Source organism: Rhinolophus hipposideros, assembly GCF_964194185.1.
Source record: "Rhinolophus hipposideros genome assembly, chromosome: 13".
Lineage (NCBI taxonomy): Eukaryota > Metazoa > Chordata > Mammalia > Chiroptera > Rhinolophidae > Rhinolophus > Rhinolophus hipposideros.
Window position 1 is genome coordinate 64,257,162 of NC_138059.1, and position 27,251 is coordinate 64,284,412.

General features: G+C 39.0%; 1 protein-coding gene across 2 annotated transcripts in view; it reads right to left on the reverse strand.

The window, feature by feature from the left end:
• The window catches only part of SLCO5A1 (solute carrier organic anion transporter family member 5A1), a 111,563-nt gene that overhangs the window by 66,606 nt on the left and 17,706 nt on the right, over positions 1–27,251 (reverse strand). For both annotated transcript variants that reach the window (XR_013994767.1, XM_081070642.1), the window contains exon 3: positions 277–409. Coding sequence is in view for 1 of the 2 variants with exons in the window: in XM_081070642.1 (XP_080926768.1) it covers positions 277–409 (133 nt within the window). In the remaining variant the exon portion in view is untranslated. The remainder of the gene's footprint in view (positions 1–276; positions 410–27,251) is intronic.

Sequence of the window (27,251 nt, forward strand, 5' to 3'; positions counted from 1 at the left end):
GGGATCATCCAGAATAATCTCTCCACCTCAAGATCCTTAACTTATTCCCCGCTGCAAAGTCCCTTTTGCCACGCAAAGTGGCACATTCATAGGTCCTGGAGATTAGGACACGGGTAATTTGGAGGGATTCTTATTTTGCCTACCACCGCCTCTTGGTGACTTGTAGCTATTTTTCACCTTCCCGTTGGGGAAATTTTTATTCCTACTACAAGTGTACTCTGACTCTATCATGAATCCTAAGTGAAATGAAAGAAACATTTAGTGAACAGTTCTTACCAGTTTCCAATGAAGCGAGGGTCATTCTGGTCTAGGTGAACAGGATTTCTGGGATCAACATAAAAACCAATCAGAAGTCCACCTAATAAATATCCCACTGCAGGACCAAGTGCTCCCATGACATACATGATGGCTGAGAAGACAAAAGGGGAAATGTGAAATACAGCAACACGCTCCTCAATCTTCAGTAGTTGTCTAATTTCAGTCACACTATGCGGGTGCAACAGTTAAATCCAGTTAACAACTTCCAAAAACAGAGAACTTCAGAGACTGTGTCTATGTCGACATTTGGGTTTCAAACCATGTCCTCTTAGAACATCAGAATCATTTGGAGAACTTTTTGGTTGCTTTTGTTTTGTTTTTTAAAAATAAGTGCTCAGTCCCCACCCCAGACCCACTCAATTTAAATTTCTGAAAGTACAGACCTGGGCTAGTTAATGAAGCAGTCACAGGATAATCAAGAGAAGATAAAAGGTAGTCTCAACATAAGAAAAAGGTGGGGGAGTATATGTCACTTGTCACAGCTGGAAGATTCTGACAGGTTGAGGGAACTCAAGGCCAGATTTTGCCTTGATTCTGGGTGTGATTGAATTGGAAAAGCTGCGTAAGCCCCCTCAAAGCACTAATATTTTCAAATCAGCACTTTAGAATCAAAGATCTCACAATACATTCCATTTATTATTAATTAAGGAATTCTACTTAAAAATTACTAAATCTCCTTAAATGACATGAGTGAGATGACCCAAATGGAAAGGACCAATCCACAGTTGAACGAGAAAATAAATTTTTAAAGCACATGCCCAGTGAGGCGGGGGGTCGGTCTTACTTTCAGCAGAAAAGTCATTCTATGCAAAAAATATGGCCATCAAAATGGGCGTACAGGGCCAGCCCGGTGGCTCAGGTGCTCCCTACTCCGAAGTCTGCTGGTTCGATTCCCACATGGGCCAGTGGGCTCTCAACCACAAGGTTGCCAGTTCAATTCCTCAAGTCCCGCAAGGGATGGTGGGCTGCTCCCCCTGCAACTAAGATTGAACACGTCACTTGAGCTGAGCTGCCCCTGAGCTCCCTGATGGCTCAGTTGGTTGAAGCACTTCCTCTCAACCACAAGGTTGCCAGTTCGACTCCAGCAAGGGATGGTGGGCTGTGCCCCCTGCAACTAGCAATGGCAACTGGACCTGGAGCTGAGCTGTGCTCTCCACAACTAGGACTGAAAGGACAACTTGAAGCTGAACGGCACCCTCCACAACTAAGATTGAAAGGACAACAACTTGACTTGGAAAAAAGGCCTGGAAGTACACACTGTCCCCCAATAAAGTCCTGTTCCCCTTCCTCAATAAAATCTTTAAAAAAAAAAATGGGCATACAGCAAAGAATAACAAGTTCACTGTCATCTGTTTACATTGTTTTCACGCTGTGATTTAAATGCAGTATAGCTGCATATTACTTTATCATCTGTACCCAAACTTTGAATAATCTTGTCCCTTCTGTTTCTTAAAACTGCAGACAGTAATTTAACATCTGTGCTCACTTTTCACGTTGTTTCAATAGAGAAAGCACAGTGTTTATTTGTTTTACAGAATCATCTGCTTGTAATAATAAGACATTAAGTTCTTTGACCTCCACCTGTGTTTGGAAACGGAGGCACAGCCAGAAGTAATTGGTATTCTTTTGGAAGCATACTTTTAATAAAACAAAATTAGAATTTTGATACATATCTTGTTCACCTTCCTGTTCACAGCCTAAAACAGAACTCAAGAATAGAAAGCACTTTTCCAGTCCCAGGTCTTTCCATATGCAAATGAAGATAAAATTTCTGTTTACACCTTCAGGCAAACCCACACCATTTACAACTTAAAACTGTAATGAGGCCAAAATGTGACATGAATCATCTTCCAAAAATAGTTCCTCTGGCATGAAAGAGACCGTCTTACAAACACAGATCGGGAAAAGGGTATTTCTGCCATAGTGTCTGTGCCTGGGGCACTGGCGGCAGCATGTTGGACTGCCCAGCTGCAATGCGCAGGATGGGTGCTGGCAAGACCTCGAAATTACCCGGAGCAGGGAAATCCAATTAAACAGCAGTCACTGAGAAAGCGTAACTATTAGGTTGGTGCAAAAGTAATTGCGGTTTCCAACGTTTAAACTAATCGCAAAAACCTCAAGTACTTGTGCACCAACCTAATACATACTTTAGGAGACACACATAGAGCATTTTAAAATTCAGCTGTGTAATCAGAAAAAAATGTTTTTGTTCTATAGCAAACAGTGTTAAGTCCAACCAAATCATTCTCATTAACGGAAATAAATACATATATATGTATATCTATACAACTCTACTATAGGCAATACTATATAGGATAATATAATTACTATGTATAAATATGTGTGTACATTCATAAATATATATCAATAAGTATATATAAATATATAATAAATATACATAATAACTTGTCGACATGGCAGCATTTACTAAATAAATCATTCCAACCACCGAGTTAATATTATTCATTGATTAACCAAGGGCCCTCATTCAGAGCTTATTAGAGGGCTGAATTTTTGATGCAAACTCACCCCACTCCCTCCCCCAGTCAAAAATTCCCAATCACCTCCACCCCCCACTGTCTACAGAAAAAGTCTCCACTGCTCACCTAGAGTTCAAGGGTGGGACTCCAGTTGCCATTTCGATCTTAAAACCTATTGCTTGTACACTGGGCTCCACGCAGAATGACACTCAGAACTTGTCCCCACCCAGGGCCTTTCTATCTGAATCCTACCCATTCTTCAAGGCCCAACCAAGTCCAGCACTGACCATCCTCCCAAGTGGTCTCTCTCTCTTTCTCTTCAGAGTCCCCGTAAACTATATCATTTACAGGGATTTTTTTAATAGGCACGAAAACCCACATTTTTTCATCATGCATGCCTATCAGTCAAAGGTTTTCAACATGTGCCCACAGTGTACTTTTCAGTATAAATAATGTGTATGTAGCATTAGTCCCTCTGTCACCGCTTGCGTCTAATATCACTAAATCCTGTTGGTTCCACCATCAAATCAGATCCGGTATGCAGCACCTTCTCCTTACCTCTACCCCTCTACCAGGACTTGCCCACACATGTGACCCACCCCTGTTATCTCTCCGCTTGCTCTGCTCTCTCTGTCCTACTTCACACTGCACCACTGACCTCCTCATGCTTCTTCCCTCTTCGAGACACATTCCCACCTCAGGGTATTAGCACGTGTGTGTATATGTGTGTGTTGTGTGTGTGTTTCCTCAGACACTCACATGGTTCATTCCCTTACTTACTCCAGGTAGTTATTCAAACACTTCCTTCTCACTGAGGCCTTCCCCTTTCCCCTTTCCTTCCCACCCTTTCTATGCTTTAGTTTTCTCCTTGGCATGTATCACCGCCTACCACACTACATGATTTCCTGTGTTCATCTTGTTAGCCACCTGTCCTCCCCAACAAAACAGAAGCTCCACAAGGGTGGAGACTCTTGTCTGGGTGTTCGCTGCTGTGTCCCAACACCCAGGTAGCACAGGGGACACACAACCCACACGATTCATCACGTTGTCATAACCACTGAGTCAGAGAGCGTCTACTGTCATGAACAACAGTGGGTGTAGGTAATGAAGCGCTCCCTCACTGCGCCCCACCGCTTAAGATAAGAGCTGATGACAGGAGATGCCATATTTCATATCCTGAACATAGTAAATTTCATGTTTCGGGGCTGTGTCTCATCAGATCTGATGACACCGTCATCGGTTTCCTCTCATGATGAGGAGTTTGTACTGGGAGTCCAGACTATTCAATGGAATCACAATATAAACATAAAACGTTCCCATTTGTTCTTCCCACACTGCAAGAACTGCCTCCCGGGTTACTCACAACTCCCCTCTGGACCATCCCATTCATTCGAGATTTATTTCTACTTATCTCTTCAAATATTTCCACCTTATTTTTTGAAGTAGCTCTTCATCCTTGACCCCAAGAGCCATCTCCTATATATATATATATAGTATGATGTAGTGATTGAAGCAGACTCCAAACTCCTGGGTTCAAATCCCCAGCTCAGTTCTTACCACTTGGGTGACCATTAGCCAGTTGCTCAACCTCTCTGAGCCTCAGTGTCTTCAGTGCAGATGGTCAAAGTACTTACTCCCAGGGTTGTTATAGGCGGTAAATGAGTTAATTCTCGTGAAGCATGTGGAAAATCTGGCAGATGGTGAGGACTGTATAAGAACAGGCTGGCTTTGTTGTCAGTGTTTTATATGAACTGATGCACGTAGTTTAGTGTTTGGGTATGGGAGGCATTACACAAAAATTTATGGGGTGACTACACATCCATACTCACCATGTCTTTTATTTTCTGTTCTGATGTTTCAACATCTGGAGTCTTGCTGACCCCTCCCAGGGTAGCCAGCTCCTACAGATGATGAACAACTCGCCTGTGAGTATACTTTTCAAATGTAAACCAACCAACCCAGAGCCCACACCCAAACACCTCTTTTACTGGCCTCTCACTCCAGGCCACCATCCACCTGCCCTAGGAATCAGATAATGAGTGACAGCCACCCAGAGCCAGCTACAATTATTCAAACTAGCCAATCCTAACTAAGCCTGCTTACCCCACCTAACCCATTCCTTCCTGGGGAAACCACAAGACAGGCTGCAGCCCACAATTCCTCCCTCTCTCTGTCTGTGACTAACCCTGCTGCTTCCCCATGTGCCCCCTGTGACAGGGCCTGACCCCTCCTATTGGCAACTGTGGGTAACAAACGACCTTTTCAATGGTAATCGTGTCCTCATCTGTTGGCCACCCCAAACCTCATATTCTCTATTGATACACTCTATTTTAGAACAATATCATGGTCCAAAGAATGATCATGTCCCCTGTTCCCCTCCCACACGTCTGGCTTCTCCTTGGTCTGGACCTATTTCCTCCCTACCTCGGCAAGACAAGAGGTTCCCGTCACTTGCTCATTAGTAACAGGCTTAAGTACTGAGCCACCTGAAATCATCTCACTCTTCTGTTGCTATCACTTCCTGCTCATCTCACATTTCTGTCCTCACTTGACCCCTAACCCGCTTCCCATAACGTTGGCCATTGTTATTTCTCTCCTGACTATGCCTCCATCTCATCTTGCCCAGTCAGAAGGTTGACATCTTCCAGTAACATCCCCTCAGGCTTCACCCATCCCCAGGGTCTCTGTTTCTATGTGTTGGCTGCATGGTCACTCCCTGTTCCTTTTTTCCAGAATATCATCTGCACAGCTAGTTCTACGGATGCTGCACTACCCATTTTTCAAAAGCCCAACTCTTTCATGAGGCCTCCTCGGACCTATATAATACAGAACCACTGTAACAGGTTGGGTACCATTGCTACACACCGTTCGTCACCATTTTTATCTTTTCAACTAGGTTAGATGTTCCTAAATAGAGGAAAGATGAACTACACATTTCTAAATCTCCCCCAAGACCTACAACACACAACTATTCACACAGGAAACACTAAAGCCAGTACAGTGCAGGCAATCTGAGGAAAGACCCTGTATCAAACTTTCTCAGATGAGGCCCCCATTCTCCCTTCCGTGCAATGGCAGAAGTGACTTCACCTCTCTCAAATATCACTCCTCAGAGAAGCCATCGCTCGCCATCTATCTCAACATGGCACCCCACCCCACCCACGTCACCCTCTATCACCCTTCCCTGCTGGGGTTTCCATCATGGCACATACCACCACACAACACGACATTTCTTTGTTTGCTTAGTATCCGACCCTCGCACTGGCATGTCAGTTCCATGACAACAAGTACTAATTTTTTCACTGACGCCTGGTCCATGCCTAAACAGTGCCAACCATAAGCACTAATAAATATTGTTGAATAGAGAAGACATGAAGACATGGATTTCCAATCTCAAGTGGAGTAACAAAAGCGGTCGAAGTGCATTCATTCTTGCAACCGTGCCTTGAAGAGCCATCCATCCATTGGCACCTGTTCCCAAGACTTCTGGGTATGCCCTGTCCCTGTGGGTCCTCTCCATCCTCCTTCCACATGAAGTCCTTGGTTTGGCCAAGTGACTTTCTGTGGTTCACGCCACAGAGCCTGGGCTTTTATCCCACCCGACTCCAGGCCTGACCCTTACCTGGGCCAGGCTCTCCACAGGCCACCATCCTCCCCAGAGGGTTTCCAGAGTTCTCAGAGCCTCTGCAACTGGCCTGGATTTATTTGCCAGGCCCTCATTTGCACTTGGCCTCTAATTTCTCAGACTCTCCTTCCATGTGGCTTGCCACCTCCCACGTCTCACTGCTCACGGTCCACTGCCTCCTCAGGTGCCCTCTGGCATGGGACCCACTTTCTCAGCTGCCCCACATGGCAGTGAACACTGCTGGGAACTAAAACTGGTGGGGTAGAGGCTACAAATGTGACTGAGGCTCAATCTCAGGACACAAGATTGCACGCAGGGTGGTCGCACAGAGAAACATCATGCGTGGATGCCCCAGGTCCTCAACTGACTATGAAACCCAGTCGGGGACATAAAGAGAGGAGGTCACCCTCTTGAATATGTCTGGTGGCACAGCTGCTGCAGGTAATAAGAGGACATGAAAAGCAATCCACACTTCACTGCAATATAGCAGCATGACACCAACTCACATTCAACTTACATAATGTCTTGAAAATTAGCCAAGGTACTTCAGAGCGTCACATTTAAAGAAATTTTCCCTCGCTTAATCCTTCCACTCACAAGCACGGGCAGATAAGAGATCTTTGATCTCAGTTATTTTGAGCAGCAATTTATTTTTCTTTTAAGTGATTCAGTTATTTTGACACAGGCATGATAGCCAAAGAAGAGCTGCCACAGCCATCCAGGGACAGTCTTATCACTGTGCTAAATATCCAGAGAGCATCTTAGGTCACAAATGAGAAGGGAAGAGGGTTTTAGTAGATTTCAAGTATTTTTTCCTCACTGCCATAGTGAGTCATAGTTGGTTGAAATTCACCATCTTCCTTGACAAATATTTTCAAAGGAACTTGTATTCTAAAAGGGAACACACAAGCACGTATAGAAACCGCCAGTTGCACTTGATGTCTGGGGTGTTTAATGGGAAGTGTTTAATGTGCTGTGGCTTTAAAACATCAAACTGGCCACCTGTGAGTGACCACTATCTATAAACTTAATCCAGTCCTCAAAATGAACCATAAGGACTGCTATCGCAAAAGCATGAAAAAAATATCAGTTCAAATTTTTAAAAACTATATTTCAGGGCAAAAAGAAAAATTTTTTATTAAAAAAATAGATTCCCGGGGTGACCGGTTAGCTCAGTTGGTTAAAGCATGATGCTGGTAGCACCGAGGTTGCAGGTTAGATCCCTGCAAGGGCCACTGTGAGTTGTGCCCTCCCTAAAAAAAAAAGGGGGGGGGGGCCAGGCCCAATGGCTCAGGCGGTTAGAGCTCCATGCTCCTAACTCCTAAGGCTGCTGGTTCGATTCCCACATGGGCCAGTGGGCTCTCAACCACAAGGTTGCCGGTCCAACTCCTCAAGTCCCGCAAGGGATGGTGGGCTGTGCCCCCTGCAACTAGCAATGGCAACTGGACCTGGAGCTGAGCTGCGCCCTCCCAACTAAGACTGAAAGGACAACAACTTGAAGCTGAACGGCACCCTCCACAACGAAAATTGAAAGATCAACAACTTGACTTGGAAAAAAAAAACTCCTGGAAGTACACACTGTTCCCCAATAAAGTCCTATTAAAAAGAAAAAGGAAAAAAATGGATTCCCTTAGAACAGAAACAGAATATGCATAAAAGAATAATCAAAACATTAATGAACCTATGAGAAACTAACTTCACGGGTCATCAAAGAAATAGAAGCTGCAAACAATGATATACAACTCAATAAATTAGCAAAGGCTAAAATATGAGAGTACTTGAGTGCAGACACAAAATCAGTGAGTTATTCTCATCCATTGCTGGTATGGAGTTATGTTAGGTTGGTTCAAAAGTAATTGCGGTTTAAAAGGTTTAAAATAATTGCAAAAACCACAGTTACTTTTGCACCAATTTCTATTACAAGTGGTACAAACTTTTGGACTGCAATTCACCACATATATCATGATGACATTTATCACTGAATTGTAGATATAGAAAAAAAGTAATAATATTAATAACAGTGATTAACTACATTTTGAGACATAATGCAACTTAATTTTAATATTTAGTTTTTATAACCTTGAGGAAAATACACATTTTTTAAATTTAAGTGAAAATTAAAAATACAAAATTCTGTTAATAGTGTGATCATAATTAGGTCAAAAAAACATACACTTAAAAAGACTACAAAAAAATCTACTAGAAATAAGTGAGTTTGGCAAGATTGCAGGACACAAGTTCAATGTTTTAAAATTCAATTATATTTCTATATACTAGCCACAATCAGAAATTCAAATAATACCATTAATAACAGTATAAAAAACATAAAATACTTAGAGATAAATCTGACAATATATGTACAACACCTACACTGAAAATTACAAAACACTGCTGAAAGAAATTAAAGATCTAAATAGATGGCAAGATACGCCCTGTTTGTGGGTCAAAAGACCCAATATCATCGAAAGGTCAATTCTCCCCAAAATCAATCTATAATTCAATGAAATTCCAATCAAAATTCCAGCAGGTTTCATTATAGAAATTGGCAAAGTGATTCTAAAATTAATATGAAAATGCAAATGTCACAGAATAGCTAAAACAGTTTTTAAAAAGAAGAGAGGTGGAGAACTCCCACCACTGGATTCCAAGACTTATTATAAAGATACTGTAATCAGGATGTTGTAGTATTGGCTTAAAGATGGGCAAATAGATCAATGGACTAGGAAAGAGAGTCCAGAAACAGACCCACACATATACATATGGGCAACTAACTTTTGACAAATGTCTAAAGGTAATTCAATGGAAAAAGGATAGTCTTTTCAACAAACAGTGCTGAAATTATTAGATAGCTGTATGCAAAAATTAACTCAAAATGGATCAGAGACCTACGTGTAAAACCTAAAACTATAAAACTTCTGGGAGAAAACAATTGGGAAAAATATTTTCAATAAACACTTTACAAAGAACATATATGGATGCCAAATAAGCACACGCATGTGAAAGACATTCAACATCACCAGTGATCAGAGAACTACAAATTAAAACCACAATGAGATACCACTAAATTCCTATTCAAATGTTAAAATTAACAAGACAAACTATACTGAGTATTGGCAAGAAAGGGAAGCAACTAGAACCTCCATACACTGCTGACGTGGAATGTAAAATGTTACAACCACTCTGGAAAACGGTTTACCAGTGTCTTAAGGAGTGAAATATTATCTATCAGATGATTCAACCATTTCACTCCGAAGTATTTTCACAAGAGAAATGAAAGCATGTGTCCACACAAAGAGTTATAAAATTTTAGAGCAGTTACAAAAATTCAGAGCAGCTTTATTTGAAGTAGCCCCAAAACCAGAAACAACCAAACAAGTCCATCAAGAGGTAGATGGATAAATAAATTGTAGTATAGTCATACAATGGAATACTATTTAGCAATAAAAAGAAATGAACTGTTGATATATGCTGAAACATAGATAAATCTCAACATAATTATGCTGAGTGAGAGAAAGTAGACATAAAAGAGTGCATACTATTTGACTCAATTTATAAAATTCCAGAAAATACTAACTAATCTAAAGTAATAAAAAACAGTCTATGGTGACCTGGAGGCAGGAGGGGATTGGCAGGAGGGAATGGTGACAAAGATGCTGAAGGAAACTTTTGGTGACGTTGGAAATGTTCGGTCTTGGTTGTGGTGAAGGTTTCATGGGTGTATGTATGTGTCAAACTTTATCAAATTATGTAATTTAATTGTGTGCAGTTTATTTTCATATGCAATTTTACCTCAAAAAGGACAAGTGTTCTAAAAGTGGGTTCTGGTGATAATTACACGACTCTGTAAGTCATTTGAATTACACACTTCAAGTGGGTGAATTTTATGGTATGTAAATTATGCCTCAAAAAGTCATTTAAAATAAAAGACCAGGGGAGTGTGGATGAGGGAGAAGGTGAGGGGATTAGAAAGCACAATCAGTAACCACAAGATTGCCATGGGATTACGAAAGACAGTTTGGGGAATATAATCAGTAATGTTGTAAAGATTTTATAGGGTATCCGACGGACACTTGTCTTATTAGGAAGACCACGTCATGGACGGTATAGGTGCCCAACCACTGCACTGTACATCTGAAGCTGAAGTTGAATAATAATGAATGTAAACTATAATTTAACATATACATAGTCACGGGATATAGAGTACAGCATAAGGAATAGAGTCAGTGGAACTCTAACAGCTGCATACGATATCAGAGGGGTAGTAAATTGGGGGAGAGGGGTTATCATTTGGTGAGGGGTGTAAATGTCTATTACATTGCTGTGTACACCCGAAACTGAAAAAAAAAAAGACCAGAAATAAATATGCCACGTATTAAAAGTTGTTGGCTCAGGTAGTGAAATTACAATAGGTATTCTTGGTGTTTTCTTTATAACAGTCCATATTTTCAGCTTTTTCTAATTGAATACAAATTGAATACAAAGGGAAAAATGTTTTCACATATCATCTAGAATTAGTACGTTTATCTCTTTCAACTGCTAACACTCCTGCCCTCCAATGTATTGTCTTTGTGTAAACTTAAGATAAATATATTGTTTTAAACTTGAAGGAAGGCTTTACAGGTTAATGGACTTGATTTATTTGTTCTTATATCTATAACACCTCCTACAGGACATCTAACACCCAGTAATGGTCCAATGAAGGAGCATACAGTATTTGTAAAGCAATCCTTCCATTTTTCTTAAAATTGATCTGCCCAATCCTTGATGATGACATCTCCCAGGCTAAATCATTATAATAAATTAGGAGTTGGCAAACTACCAGCCAAATTTGGTAAATAAAGTTTTATTGAAACACAGCCACATGCATTCATTTACCTATTGTGTATGACTACTTTCACAGCAGCAGAACTCAGTAGTTGATATGAAGACTGGATGACCTTCAGACTAAAATATCTACCATCCAGCTCTTTATAGAAAAAATTTGCCAACCTGTGTAATTAATAAGGATAGTCATTTATTGTGTGTTTAATTTACCTTGTAGAAGTATCAGCTAAATGCTTGCACTCATGATTTGTTTTCATTTTCACCTCTAATACAGTTATAATTATCTAAGCTATGGCTATAAATCACAGAGGTATGGACAAGATTTTGTTTAAATGCCTATCTGAAAAAGCCACTTTTCTATAAGCATTTTATGCTTAATAAGTAAGTTATCTATGTACATTAAAAAATATAAATGCAAACATAAGGAATATTAGTACAACAAAGAAATTAATTTGTGAAGTCCATTTTTCCAGAGTTGGCAATTTCTCAAAGATTCAATTTATAAGAGTATAAACCACAAGTAATATTTTTGTTGAACTATAATTCACTGTGAAGTACAATGATATCATAGCTATTGATATTGTTTCTTGACGATCTTCCAGAAACTGCAATAGGTACTTTTCATCTTTTGTGCCATTCAACACTAACAGCTTTATGGAAAAAGAACATTATCCTCCCAATTTACAGATGAGACAGCTGAGTCTCTGAGAAGTTAGGAGATCATCAATTACCAGTAAGTGGCAGAGTGAAAATTAGAACTTGGCTCTATCCAAAACCAAAGTCTACCCTCTTTCCATTTATGGACACATGTCTCTAAAATACAAAAAAAGAAAAAAGTAACAAAAGTTTAATTATAAGAAGTATATTAGTCTCTAGTACTGAAGAAATTAATCCCATAAGAGCTGAAAAATCTCAAAATATTTTTGGAACTGTTAGTAGCAGGAGTCTTAAAAGCATTCTAAATGAAAAAAAAGAAGTTCATTATTTACATTTTCATCTCCAGTTTGATCACTAATTGGCTGCCATAAGGATGGCAGAGAAATGTACAGTATCTGAAAAGTACATTCCAAATATGTTGTATGACATTTATTTCAATGATTGTGGTGAAGACTCAGAAGAGCATACCAGCTGCTAAGAGCAGATTAAATCTATCTCCCGGGAAGGTAAGTCACTGCCAAGAAACACCTTGCAGGCGAGCAGGTATAGGTGTGACACAACTCCGGTTTGCTTTCCAGGCAGTCGAAGAAGCACGACTCCCATAGGAAAGATCCAGGTCTGGAGCAACAGTTTGGCACAAGTCACGTGCAAATGTCCCTACACACTGGCATCATCATGGCCTACCACTGAATTTTACAGGTAGTCAAGTGATATAAATTTTTTAGGACATCTTTAACATTACCCCATTTTTCCCATCAATCCACTGGAATTCGTTCTAGTACAGAATGAATTACACTAGGGCTTACTGTAAAGCTTATTCTTGTATTTAGAGAAGTGGTAGTTGTCAAAGTCTACAGTCACTGACAGAACTATTACTGAAAGATAACACTGGGCATGTATTACATATAAGATACTATGCTAAATGCCTTTATGTACATTTTCTCACTTAATCTTCACAACAACCTTATGAAGTGGGTACTATTATTGTCCTAACTTAAGGCATTTTCCTTTGTAACCACCTAATGGATAAAAGAAGAGAATCAATTCATCTGAATTAAAAATAGATAACCCCTGACTCTTTGTTATCTAACAATAACAAAGATAATTTATAAACACAAGCCGTTTTACCAAGTTAATATGCCTAAACGTTTTGTGTTTCTTTTATCACACAACACTTGAACTTACAGTAGTAGAATAAATTCTCACTTGGAAAGCTGGTCTACAGGCAACTTTTATGAGAAGGAAATGACCAATGACCAATCTAATATCAGGTATTTTGTTTTAAATAAAAAGTAATGCTTGACATAGAAAGACAAATACCATTTGATCTCACTTATATATGGAATCTAAAGAGCAGAATAAATGAGCAAACTGAGCAGAAATAGTCTCAGAGATATAGAGAAAAAACTGATAGGTGCTATAGGGGAGGGGGCATGGGGATAAGGGAGCAGGTGAGGGGATTGGAAAACACAAATTAGTAACCACAAGATTGCCATGGGATTACGAAAGACAGTTTGGGGAATATAATCAATAATGTTGTAAAGGTTTTGTAGGATGTCAGATGGGCACATGTCTTATTAGGGAGACCACATCACGGACGGTGTAGGTGCCTGACCACTGCACTGTACACCTGAAGCGGAAGCTGAACAATAATGAGTGTAACTATAATTAAATATATATATGTACATATATGTATATATACAGTCACGGGATATGGAATACAGAATAAGGAACAGAATCAATGGAACCGTAACAGCTGTATACGACGTCAGAGGAATAGTAGGTTGGGGGAGGGGGTTTATCACTTTGTGAGGGGTATAAATGTCTAGTTATTACATTGTTTTGTACACCCGAAACTAATAAATACCTATATACCGATAACAACAACAAACAAAAAAACGAATGCTCAACGTCCCAGGGGCCATTATGATTCAGCTCAGAATTTGACTGGTTCGTCGAGCTCTGGCTTCAGCCTCCAATGTCTGTGACTGTTGGGGACTGGCTCCACGCTCTTAGAAAAGATACTTAATCTTGCTAGACATGCGTCCTCATCTATAAATAGGGGACCATAATTTATCTGCTTCCAAGAGTAATTGAGGGAATAAATGAGATAATGCACATTAAACCCTTAGTACTTACTAAGTGCTCAGTCAATGTCAGCTCTAACAATTATCGTTATTACTTCCTATTATATCTAACTTGATAGTTAAAGTGATGATTCTGAGACAATACAGGACTTTAAAGTAGCTTCAGAGCCACCAAAGGAGGATGATGTTATATTCAATATCATTTTAGTGTTAACTGTACTTTTGTTTCCAAAGTCTTCGAACATGAAATTTGTATAGCTGGTTATCATAAAATCAGAATACTCAATTACGCAAAACACCCTATTCCCTAATCGTTCATTATTAGTAGTTACTTATTGAAATTATACTGTTTGAAATACCTGGGGTTAAATATTATGAGTGACATATACATGGAATCTAAAAAACAAAATAAATGAACAAAATAAATGAGAAAAACAAAACCAGAAACAAACTCATAGATACAGAGAACAAACTGATGGTTGCCAGATGGGAGGGGGGTTGGGTGATGGGTGGAAAGGGTGAACAGATTAAGAAGTACAAATTGATAGTTACAAAATACTCATGGGGATGTAAAGTACAGCATAGGGAACATAGTCAATATTGTAATATTATGTAGAGTACCAGGTGGATACTAGACCAATCGGGGGGAATCACTTGGTAAGTTATATAATGTCTTAACCACCAGGCTATACACTGGAAACTAATATGATATTGAATGTCAACCGTAACTGAAAATTTTTTCTAATTTAATATTATGAGTGATAAAAAGAGCCATGCCCCTTCCTATCAAGAGTTTGTGGGGAACTCTTTCTTGAGGAATGAAACACACAAGAAAATATAATTACCAACATAAGACCTTCTACGATAAGTGCTAAATGGTGGTTCTAAAAAGAATTTGAAAAGACTCAAGGAGAGAGAAAAATGGAAGAAGAAAACTAATACTTTTAAGTGTCTCTTCTGTGCTTTGTAAACACGGTAGCTAATCCTCACAACAAAATATCTGAATAATAAGTTTAATGAGTTCCCACTTTACAGGAGAATTCTGACCTTTGAAATGTCGAGAAAAACTAGTAAGTGGCAGATTCAAGCCCAAGTCCATCATGCTCCGGAGCCCAAACATTTCCACTATGCCATGCTCTTCCCATGTGATTTAAATGAAGCCACAAATGAAACCCCACTTTACAAAACAAATATCAAAATTAAACCATAAAAAAAAAATCAAATTGTCATTAGTATTCTCCCAGGTGTAAGATATTAATTTATGCAACAGCCAAATAATGCATACGAAATCTCAACACGAAGTACCAATCTTGAAAAAGAAAATCCTGAATTGCCAGAGGAGCTATTATAATTTTCAGAGCAAAGTTATCTTAGAGATGTTTTCAAGAATTTACTATGTTAAATTTTCAAATTTACTCACACACTTTATCAAGTTCTCAAGGACATTTCTAAAGTAATCTCATCACTTACAGAGCATTAATTCTGACCTGACTAGAGATAATATAGCTATTATGTAATATTTAATAGTTCAAAATGGGAAGTTAATATACTTCTAAAAATACCAAAGAAACTAGTATATAAAATGGCAACAGTGATGATCAAAAATTGCTTTGAGTTTTGTCTGATTCCCTATACTCTTTTTAAAAGTTCTGCATTTTGTGTCAGGGACAGCCTAAATAAATAACATCATTTGATATGGGGCAACTCTTTTTTATATTTTAGTTCATTCTCAATGATACAGATTTATCAATATCTTTTAAACCCCATGACCCATCCATCCCTCCATTTTAAACTCCTTTTAGGAAGTTTCACTAATAGGCAAATACGGTGAGGGGGGTGAAAACAGATCCTTCCTAAGAGCATTTTTAAAAATAAGAATTCTAAGCTGTGTCTAGCAGGCTAACATTTAATTAATATTATGCACAAAGTTTTCTGAAGTGTCAAACATCTTTGCAGCTCAACTAATGGAGTTTTTGTAATGCTATTAATTAGTGAAAAGCCTTAGAAACAATCAATGATTCTCTCAAGAAAGTAAACTTTTCATGATCTAGCAAACACACACACACATCCAAAGAAACGTAAAGCTAATGCATGTATCTAGCAATCTGGAACCCCTCAAATAATGATCTTACTTAAAAGTATCTAGATAATGGAGGGAAAACAATGTTTGTGTATATGAATACTCAATCTAAGAAAATAGTAAATAGTTAAAGATCCATTTCTTTGATTCTCTATGATTTTGGAAAGTGAGGTGAAGGTTCACTGAAAACGTTAGTAGATTGAATTTGCAAAGTTGCCTCCACGGGAGAAGGCATGAAACCCCTTCATGACCCAGGCTTGAGCAGTCTCTGAGCGTCTGCCTCATCTCTTCCCCACTAAGGACGCCCGACACATGAAATCAGTAACTTTCTATCACTTCAATTCATGGCATCAGAGTAACTTTATTCTCTCTAACTTCTAATACATTTCTGATAAATCAAAATTCAGACTTATCCATGACCTAAACTGACATATCATTTCCCCCCATTGGAATTTGTGATGCCTAATTTTATATGTCAACTTGACTGGGCTAAAGGATGCCCAAGTCACTGGTGAACCATGATTTCTAGGTGTGTCTGTGTGAGGGTGTTTTCAGGACATTAGCATTTGAGTCAGTAGAAGGAGAGAAGAGACCAGCCTCACCAACGTAGGTGGGTATCACCCAATCATGTAAGGGCCGAATAGAACAAAAGGTGGAAGAAGGGTGAATTCTCTCTCTCTCTACTCTTGAGCTGGGATGTCCATCCTCCCCTGCCCTCAGATGTCAAAGTTCCTGGTTCTTGGGTCTTTGGATTTCAAGAGTTACACCAGCAACCTCCCCACACCCCACACCGTCCCAGTTCTCAGGCCGTCAGAGAAGGCCACTGAAATACCACTGATTCTCCTGGCTCTCCTGCTGGCAAACAGTAGATTGTGGGACTTCCAGCCTCCATAACCATGTAAGCCAATTTCTATTATACATCTCCTTATAAATAATTATATATAATGTATATGTACATTTACATTTTATGTAATACATATTTATTTATACGTAAATACAAAGGGTACCAAAAAAATGTATACACATTTTAAGAAAGGAAAACTGTATTAAAATTGTAATACTCAATATATGCCAATAACAAAAGATGAATACAAGTCACATTTGACTTCTGCAATGACAAGAGGTGCTCAAAGTGGTTACCATCGGTGTCCAGACACTTCTGATTACAGAGAACAACTGCTTGAGCAACATTAACCAAAGTGTCCGCTTGTATACATTTTTTTGGCACCCCCCACTATCTATATGTGCTGTTGGCTCTGTTTCTCTGGAGAGCCCTAACACAGATTTGCTTCAAATACCTAATTTCCTTATGCCACGTGATTATCACGATCGAGTCGTCCCCGGCCACTGCCCTGAGAAACACCTTTAGCTTCCCAGACAGCCCTCGTCATCAGCATCTGCGTCTGGTTCTTTGCCACTGTAATTAATCAAGGTCACTCTTGTGAGATAAGAACATGAATTCAGGTCCACAATACCTCAGCCCAAACTCTTCTGGATGGATTTATCTTGGAATTGAGAACTGTTCCCATTCCATGAAAGTAAAGTGGTGAGTGTTGCTGTATACTACGTAATACCCCCACCAGTCTGGGATGGCACCACAAAATCAAGCATGCTATTGTTTCTGCAACAAAATGAATGAATAGTCACACTAAGTCTTATTTAAAAACCAGTCCCCTATCCGCTCAGGCTTGGTTTTGCCATGAAATGAGTTGCAAAACTAAATTTTGCATCTCAAAGCTTTTAAGACCATGTAACAGGAGCAGCAGCAGTAGAAATTATTGGCCATTGTATTAGAAGAACTGGCAGATGAGAACAGATGCCAGGTACCAGCTATGAGTCCTCATGATGGTGTTTTACTCAACCGATTAAAAAACACCCTCCTGAATCATGGATTGAGCCCAAATTGTGATTAGCCCTTTATTGGCCTTCTCCCTTGGAACATGACTTCTGCCTTTCGTTGATTAAAGGATTTTAATATCATCAAAGGTCGACATACTCGTAGTAAGTCAAGAGACAGATTTAAAAGAAAAAATACCATATAACCCAGAGAATTTAGAAAACCACAGGCTCAATCCTTAGGTTATTCACTAGTCCTATTCCTCTGACCAACATTATACGCTGACAATCATCCCTTGAAGCTTTGCGTCTTTTAGCGAATTTCTGTGTGCTTAGCCCATTAATTCTGAGATTTGTGCTTACTATGTGACTACCACTACAAAGAAAAGCTTGATTTAAGAAAGTAAAAGGCTGTGAAAGGGCTCAAAATGTTCATATTGAATTGGACAGTAATTTGCTGAGCCTAAAACCAGCATACAGAGAACTGTGCAAATCTCATTACCTGTCCTAGGTTGTGGCGAGGACATAAGCAGCTTAAGTGATCCAGTCTCCTCACTGTTTACTCCACATTTATCCTAATAATGTGGATTAGTTCTCATCCAAACGCTGGCAGCTCAGCTTGAAAATTGCCAGCCTACGTTACATTTTGTGGGGTTTTTATAAACATGATACTCCCAAATCACAAACATTGTAATATATGAGACAAGAGTGATGGTGATAATAGTCCCTTATACTTCCAGTGAACAGTTCCCTCTAACAACCCTGGTGTAAACTGATTACGCATGTAATTGTCATTTTTAATATTCATTTAGTTCAAACAATGAACCAGACACTATAACAATATAATGTACGATCATTCTATTCTTTAATAAGATGCTTCCTTGCTGTGCATCTTAATTACAGAACAAGGGTGGCATGCCAACTAAAATCATAGTCTTCGCATACCCTAAAATTACCTTCTCGTGGCTATGAACGTCTTTGCTGTAGCAAATGTCTTAGGTTGGGTTCCCCCAGAAGCAGACCCCAAGACAGGGGGTCTGAGTGCAGGTGGTTTAGTATGATTCTGGAAGATACGTAACTGAATTCACCGTCAGTCTATAGTGCCAATTCATCTAAACACTGTCTGCCTCTGAAATAGCCTCAAACACATATATTTATATATATACCTCTAATAATCTGCTTTAGTTCTCTGTGTGTGTGTATCTATCTTGCAGGAAACATGTTTTGTTTGCAAGCAGTAGAAACTGGCCTAGGACACAACACTTGTTGTCCTTCTTGGCCCATGAGTTTGAGCACCATGGAGGACAGTCACTCAGCCAATGATTAGAGTGAACATGTCTAGTCAGTTGTCGGCTTCTCTTTTGTCCATTGATTTTGGGTTCTGTGAACAATTTTGACCGGTTCTGTCCAAAGAAGAGTGTGCAATGAATAATGATGCTGACACGTAACCAGAAAAACAAACAAACCAAAAAATCTAGGTGGAGAATCTACATGGATGTTAAAAGGCATGGAAGGTTTCTCTCTCTTGTGGGTCATGAAGGAAATGGTAAGGACATAGAGGGGTAAAGGAAGCTCTTTGATATTCCGACAGCATCGGAAACAGGACTACAATTCAGGAAGACTCATCAACCAATGGGAAAGTAGGAACCGGAAAGAACAAAAGCCGGAGACAGTCATGATGACAGGGGCATTTGAAGAGAATAGAAAGCTGTTGCCAAGATTGCCATTATACTACAGTGTGTTCCCTTCAAATTTACTAACATCATTTTTTTGTTTAAAAAAAAAAAAAGGAAAAAGAGCAAAGGGCTGGGATTTCCCTGGTCTGCAGGCCATCAAATGGTCCAGAGCTGAGGCTCCCTCTACCTGGCCCCTTGTCCCCACACCCCAGATGTTCTCTGGTCACATCACTTGCTTTTTCGTTCCTTACTGGCTGGGCTCCCATCACTACCCCCCAACTGGGAAGGGCCAGCTTTTGCTGTTCTGGATTAAGCAGAACCTTTCCTCTGGTTCAGTGGGACAGCATCTGGGTCCTAAGCAACAGAAGCATTTGCTCCCTGTCGCTGAGATTTTACTGGTTGGAGTTTATTTCATTTTCAAAATCCTATACTCAAGAATTTAGTGTCCTTTTCCAATCATTGAATTACAGAAGGCTTACTTTGAGAGGTACTCAAGCAAATATTGATCTGACCATTAAAAGAAGGTCAGACTATGAGCATACACAACATTATAAATAGTAAAGTTAAAAGGAAAGTAAAAAAGGAAAATAACTAACTGGAAATTCTGTCCTTTTTTAAAAAAAAAAAGAAAGACTTATTCTAGCACCTATTCTTATTAAATATTAAAGATATATGAATTCATCAATCAATACCTTGTGTATCACCCATCTTCTGTAGGATACTGGGTGTTAGAAAATGTAAGCACCTCAGAAACACCACAATTTAGTTGGAGAGAGGAGATAAGCACATGATAGGTTAAAAAACACAGAGATGAATATCATTTCAATACAAAAAGAAAATCACAAGCCAGGGTATGACTAATTGCGAATAAACAGAGTAGTGCCACTGCAATTTACAAAGGCCAAAATGTAAACACTTTGGACATGGATATTTAAGCAAGATCTTCGAGGATGAGTAAAATTTGGACATAAAGGGGCAGGAGGGCAAAAGCACTCATGTACAAAAATACTGTCAGAAAAGATGATGAAACAGGTAAAGAGTGGAACATTTGGGAGAGCAGGGATAGAGCAAATGTGAGGACACATCAATACGAAGCAAGTGAATTGGATTGTATCCTCAGGAATGGGGAACTTGAGGAACCCCTGAAAATGTTTGAGCAAAGGAATGATACAATCAAGGTGGACTTTAAGACGTTGGTCTGTCCTCATTATGTAAGGATCAAAAGAAGACAATGGGACAAGAAAACCTAGTAGTCCACGTGTAAAGTGGTAAGCTTCTAACCTAGGCTGGCCCAATGGGCAGTGATGTGAGATGGATTCAGGAGGAAGAATCAATAAGACAAGGTAAATTCTAAGAGATACACTGGTCTCAAAAATACATGGCCAAGAGAAGAAAAGAAACATTAACAGAATTTAAAAGTCAAGGCAGAAAGCTAGTTTCTGAACAGATGCAACAGAAATAGATCACAGAATAGTGAGACAAAAACAACAATCGTAGGATTCAGTGTGAAGATCAGCATATATTCTTTTGGAAAATAATCATAGTAAATATACTATTTTTAAATAGAATTTTTTCTAAGTATGAAGCAATTCAAGTTCAAGGCAAATTTGATATCAAAAAATATTAAAAACATAAATGTCATTCAGAATCCTGCTATCAAGACATGACTACTGTAATGTTATCTTTTCAGTTTCAATTCCTCAGAAACACAAGAGGGAAAGGGAGGAGGCAGAGAGGGAAAAATAGCTAAGATTTATTGACTGCCTAGTACGTTCCAAATGCTAGTCTAAACCCTTGATATACGCTAACAAAGTTATTCTTCACAACAATAGGTACAATTATTATCCCTTTTTGCAGATGGAGAAACTAGAGCCCAGAGAGCTTAAGAAACCTGTCCAAAGTAACACAGAGTTGGGTTCGGAACGCAGGCAAGCCAGCTCAACCCGGGATCTTAACCACCATGCAATATATTGCCTCTTGAACGAAATGCTTATTATATATGATGTATATCAATTTGAACACATAGTAAGAGAACCTACGAGTATACTCTTTTGTTCATTCTTTAACTTAGTCTTTAAACTTTGCTGTTCGTAGGAACAGCAGAATTCCTTAGGAAAAGTCCATTAAGGTAGGGAATTATTTAATAAATATCTTCCCAATAGCTGTTGTTCTTTAGTCTCTTGGGATTTCCCCAGTTCACTGACTCCAATAGTCAGGAGAGGGTAGATTATGTTTCTGTAACAAGCAACCCAAAACATCTTAGGGTTTATAACTATAAATGTTTATTCCTTGAGGACAATTCATAATCCATCAAGGGCCATCTGGGGGGACTGCTCCGTAACTTTTCATTCCAGAACCCAAGCTGATGGCACCAGAATGTTGTCACTCCCTCGCAAAGGAAAAGAAAGCTCTGGAGGGTCTTGCCCTGGCACTTTAGTGTTGTGGCCTGAAAGTTGCACAGGTCACTACACACACCTCATTGGCCAGACTTGTCACGTGGTCCCACCCAACCACAAGAGGGCCAGAAAGCACACTCCGACCATGGACCACAAAGGGGGAGAACCCACACCTGTGAGCACCTCTGGCTTCACATAACCTGTGTGCATCCTGAGTCCCTGGACCTCAGGTACAAGCCACACCTTGACAACAATTATCAAATATAGGTAAAATTAGTAAAGCTATGAAGGTATCTTTATGACACCAGCGTAAGTTAAGAGAACTTATTGTAAAGTCTTTAAGGGTTATTTGGGTCCCTTCTACAGATGAAAACAATGGGCTCAGAAACACCAGTCCAACGTAACCCTAGCTAGTCACAGACTGAAATCCAACAGTTTTATTTTTGTTGTTACTCCCTCAACAATTCCTCAGAAACCCAAGAAAAAGGTAAATTTCACCTGTTATGAGATTTACCGGTTACATTCAAATCAATGATAAATATCCTTAAAATTGAAAGCTGTGTTAAAATGTTTTTCAGCAAAGTACATTGCCACCGATCTTAGTCTTTATGTTTCTTATTTTCTTTACCAGCATTTTATAACTCAAGAGTTTTATATTCTCTGACAGATTTTATTTTAATTACTAGTCTGGGAAGGATATTCGTTTGCCAGCAAAAAAGAATCTAAATGGTGGTATTTGATGAATATATTTATATTGTGTCCCAATGTTTTTTCTTTGCTTTAGCTGACACAAACTCAGTCAAAAAAAGCAACAATAAAACAAAAAACAAAAAAACAAACAATCACTAGTCATCCACCCAAAGTCACTCCAGGGTCACTAGAAAAGAGACAGTACGATCCTCTTCTTTCAGTTGAGGAAACTAAGACCCACAAAGTGCAGGTGACATGTCCCAGGTCTCCCACTAACAACATGTTAGAGCAAAGTCTCCCTCTAGTCCTGCATCTTCAAACTCAGCGTTTTTTCCACCACCACCCTGTCGCCTCAACTTTGTCATTCTGGAAAGGCATTTTTTTCTCTGGTCCTCGATTCCTCAGCCGGAGAATGAGGAAGACTCACTAGGCCAAGATTTCCCAAGTGGGTTTCAAAAAACACCAGTCTCTGAAATGATTGTGGAATTGAAAGTTTCGTGGTCATCTAAGTTTGAGAAAGACTAAAATGCCATCTTCTTTTATAATTTAAATATAAAAAGTATAATCATAAATAATATAAATATAAATATATTTCACTGTCCTCTGGGACTACAGATTATAATTCCCAAAGGAGGATGTAGGATAAAACTGGGCCTCAAAGTAAGACATTTTTGTTAGGGTCTAAAATCTATACCTTAGAAATCAATCAGGGTTTAGGCTTCTTGTATTTTCTGAGTTTATTTCCCTGTTGTTCTCCATATTTGTGGATGCCTTTTATAAGCTGCAGCCTATTGCAGCCAAAGAAAACCAGGGAATGGGCTCATCTGTCCCATAGTTCGCACACTGAGAGGCAGGCTACCCAACCCGCCCTACGCCTCAGGATGAGGGTAGAAATGAGGCAAAAACAGAAGTGAGACAACCCCAGGGGAAGGTGAACAGGCGTGTCAGTCCTATTCGTGAATTACTCATCCCACCTGAAGTTCCTTCTGCCAGAAAAATCTGGAAGTTTCTGGGTTCTCCTTCATAAAGAAGAAAGTGAGCCCCCCCAGTCACACAGAGCTTAATCAAGATAAATCTGTTCAGAGATCACATGTTAACTCCTCCTCCTCAGAAAACAACCAGCGCTCTTCAGGCTTTGTTGGTCCTAAAGGCACCCATCGCTGGGGATAAAAGATGACTTGGAGCTCACAGCCTGAGACTATTAAGAAGCATTATGCACACACTTTTCCATTTAAGGACAAGTTGTGTTCCAAAAGATTGTTAGCGACTAGCCACACCCTACCAGCCACTAAATTCTACTGGGCTGCTAATAGCCAAACCTTTTTAAAATATAGCTTGGAGCATAGAAAACAAACAAATTTTTTAAAAGCCTCTTACTGGTAAATCCCAGTGGCTATTCTATGTTCTCAAATATACTGCCGCTGGTTCTGCTGAAAGTCCCCAGAGAGAAAGAGAAATGAGCAAGAGGCTCCTGGCTCCTTTTCCCCAAGACTCAAATTGAGCTTTTCTAGACCTTAGAATCCCAACATCAGAGTTAATCCCAGTTATATATTTAAAATTCCTCAATTATAGTAAATACATATTAAAATGTATTAAAGTTATATTAAAACTAGGCAGAGGGAGGAAGTACAATGGATGATGCTGTAATCTCCATGTTTACCTTCATGGAATCCCAACTATGTTTCCCATAGTGACAAAGTTACAAAAAGCATTCAGATTTCCAAAACAACCCACAACAATCTACTTAACGTACACTGTCACAAACCAGAATTCCAATATATGCCCCAGAAACAGACTTCCCTTCCCTCACTTAAATAGCATCCAGAAGGTTGCCTCACGTAATGCACCTGCTGGGAAATCGGCATGAGCCCCACAACAATGTTGGGGAGGCCCAGGGCCTTGTCTCATAGAAGTTCCAGAAATGTGGAGACTGAGGGAAGAAGCTACACATGGCAGAGAGCAGCTAAACACAAGAAGACCAGGCCACACTCATTCCTTTGAAAAGACATGGTTGCTTCTGACCAGGATTTCTCCAGGACAATTGTTTCCAAACCTGAAAGACCAACAGGATCATCTGGGAAGCTTTTAAAAAGTCCAGATTCTCAGGCCTGACCACAGTCTTACTACTAAGCCAGAACGCCCGCACAGGTGGGTGCAGGAAGCTGCATTTTTAAGGATGCTTTCCTCGGGTAATGATGATGCTCAGATATGTTTAAGAATCCCATTCTAGGGTTTTTCATATCAGAATTATGGGCTGACATTACTTATTGCATGTCGTAGTTCTCCAAGACCTATTAAGCCTTAGCTCATACATAGCTTCCCCTTAAGGACTTTTTTAAATTTAAGTAATTCCTCCCCAAATGCAATGCCTGCGCTTTACTTGATAATACTTACCATGATTGAATTCCATGTATATTGTTTCTCTTCCCCCCTAGACTCAGTTCCAAGAAGGCAGTCCTGTTCCATGTCAGCTAGCACAGTGTGTGTCGATGAACTTTGGATGAATGAGAGGACATGGTATTCAGTTCTCTCATTTCATCTTATTACTACGTGTAGAATGTAGGGAGAGTAGACGTTACTATTCACAAGTTAATGAGATGAACTCGAACAGCTGGGTGGCTGGAGATCACAGGGTGATGAAGTGGTAGGACCAAGTCTAACCGCAAGGCTCAGGGTTCAGGTTTCCCCTCTACTTCTTTACAGTCTCCCACGATCAGCAAATCTCAGACGAGATCGGGCGCATTCAGGGTGGTATGGCCGTAGACAATTAGCAAATATCCATGTGGTTCCCATTTATTAATATCAAACTGACCGAAGTGATGGTACTTATGTCTCAAAGTCTAATATTTATTTGTCTGACAGGCAATTGTGCAATTCAGATGCATAAGCCACTGGGAGCTTATGTAGAAACCTTGAACACATTCCATTCATTTATCAGAGAAACAATATGCATGACGTAGGGTGAAAAAAATGGAAGTTCACTGGAAAATTCTGGCATAATAAATTCTAGTTCTAATAAACAAGGAAAACACACGAGATGAGAGAAGATTATTTAGCTACAAAGAAACTTCTCCAAAACCTGATCGTAAAAGAATCTTTTGCTGGAAAGAAAAGAAAGCATATTTAACAGAAACTTGAATATAGAGGGGAAGTTAATGAATTAAATATAATGAGTCTATTATAACCTAAATTATTTATAGGAAACTAAAAGGAATATCCAGAGAGAAGAAATTCTGGAAATTAAATGGATAAAAACACAATAATAATGTTGGATGAATACATTGGTCCTTAAAAGTCTGATTTTTAACAATAATGAAATTAGAAACTCGCTCATTAGGAACTCATAATACTTTGTTAATACAGACTTCGACATATTAGTTTGGTACAAAAGTAATTGCAGTTTTTGCAATTATTTTTAACCTTTTAAACCGCAATTACTTTTGCACCAACCTAATATCTGCACTATACTAAGAGAACAGATATTTAATCACAACAGCAGATTTAGGTTGTACAAAGTCACAAGGGCAATCCATTACTGACCTTATTAACACATGGGCAATTTAAAAAAATGAATTTTTCAAATTGTATTTACACAAAGTATATCTAACAAAAATCTCTAATAAAAGAATAATACAAAAGAGTGAACGAATCATAATAAATTAGGTAATAAAGTCAGTAATAAAATATCTAGCCACTTAAAAAGAACGAGTTTTTAATGAGTAAATGAGCAGACACAATAACCTTAGTAAGCATTTCGCTATCAGCCTCCTAGGGTCTCCTCTGAAACATTAATTCAGACTGACTCACGTTAGAGCAGTCAAAGAACTTTAAATCAGCAGGGGTGAATTAAAGCAAAGGGTAGTAATCAACCAATAATGTTATAAAAGTTAGGGAAGGTCCCAGTGGGAACCCATAGACTTAGTAGTAAGCTTGAATTGTGACATCAATGAAAAGATTAATAGCCCTCAAATTGAAATCACAGATGATACCAAATATAAAAGGAGAAAAAAACTGAAGGGAGAGAGCCATTTATTAACCAGATTCTATAATCAGTGAGAAATAAATATCTGGAATTAGAATATACACGGGTGAGATTTTAATTGATGGATCTTCTCCTAAAAGCTACATACAAAATAAATGTTTTTTTGTTTTGTTTTAAGGAAGACACAGCTCACAGTGTCCCATGCAGGGATCGAACCGGCAACCTTGGTATTATTAGCACCACAATCTAACCAACTGAGCTAACAGGCCACCCCTACAAAGTACATTTTTGATAATAATAGTTAAAGGAATTCATAGTATAGCAAAAGCAGTCTTATTATAATGTAAGAAAGCACCTTCCTACCTGAAAAACATATGTATTCTAAATTTTTATTTTTGCATCAGTTTTTCTTAAAGCAAGACAACCTATAAGCTCAAAACTGAGCCAATATAATCTGAAATCAACTCCTTTATAAAAATGTGCAATAATCAATATGTACTTTTTAGCATAATAACTCAGATAGAGTAACAATTCATCTTTAAAGTATATGAAAGAATATTAACACCAAAGAGAAAAAAATACCTCTTTTTTAACCTAGAT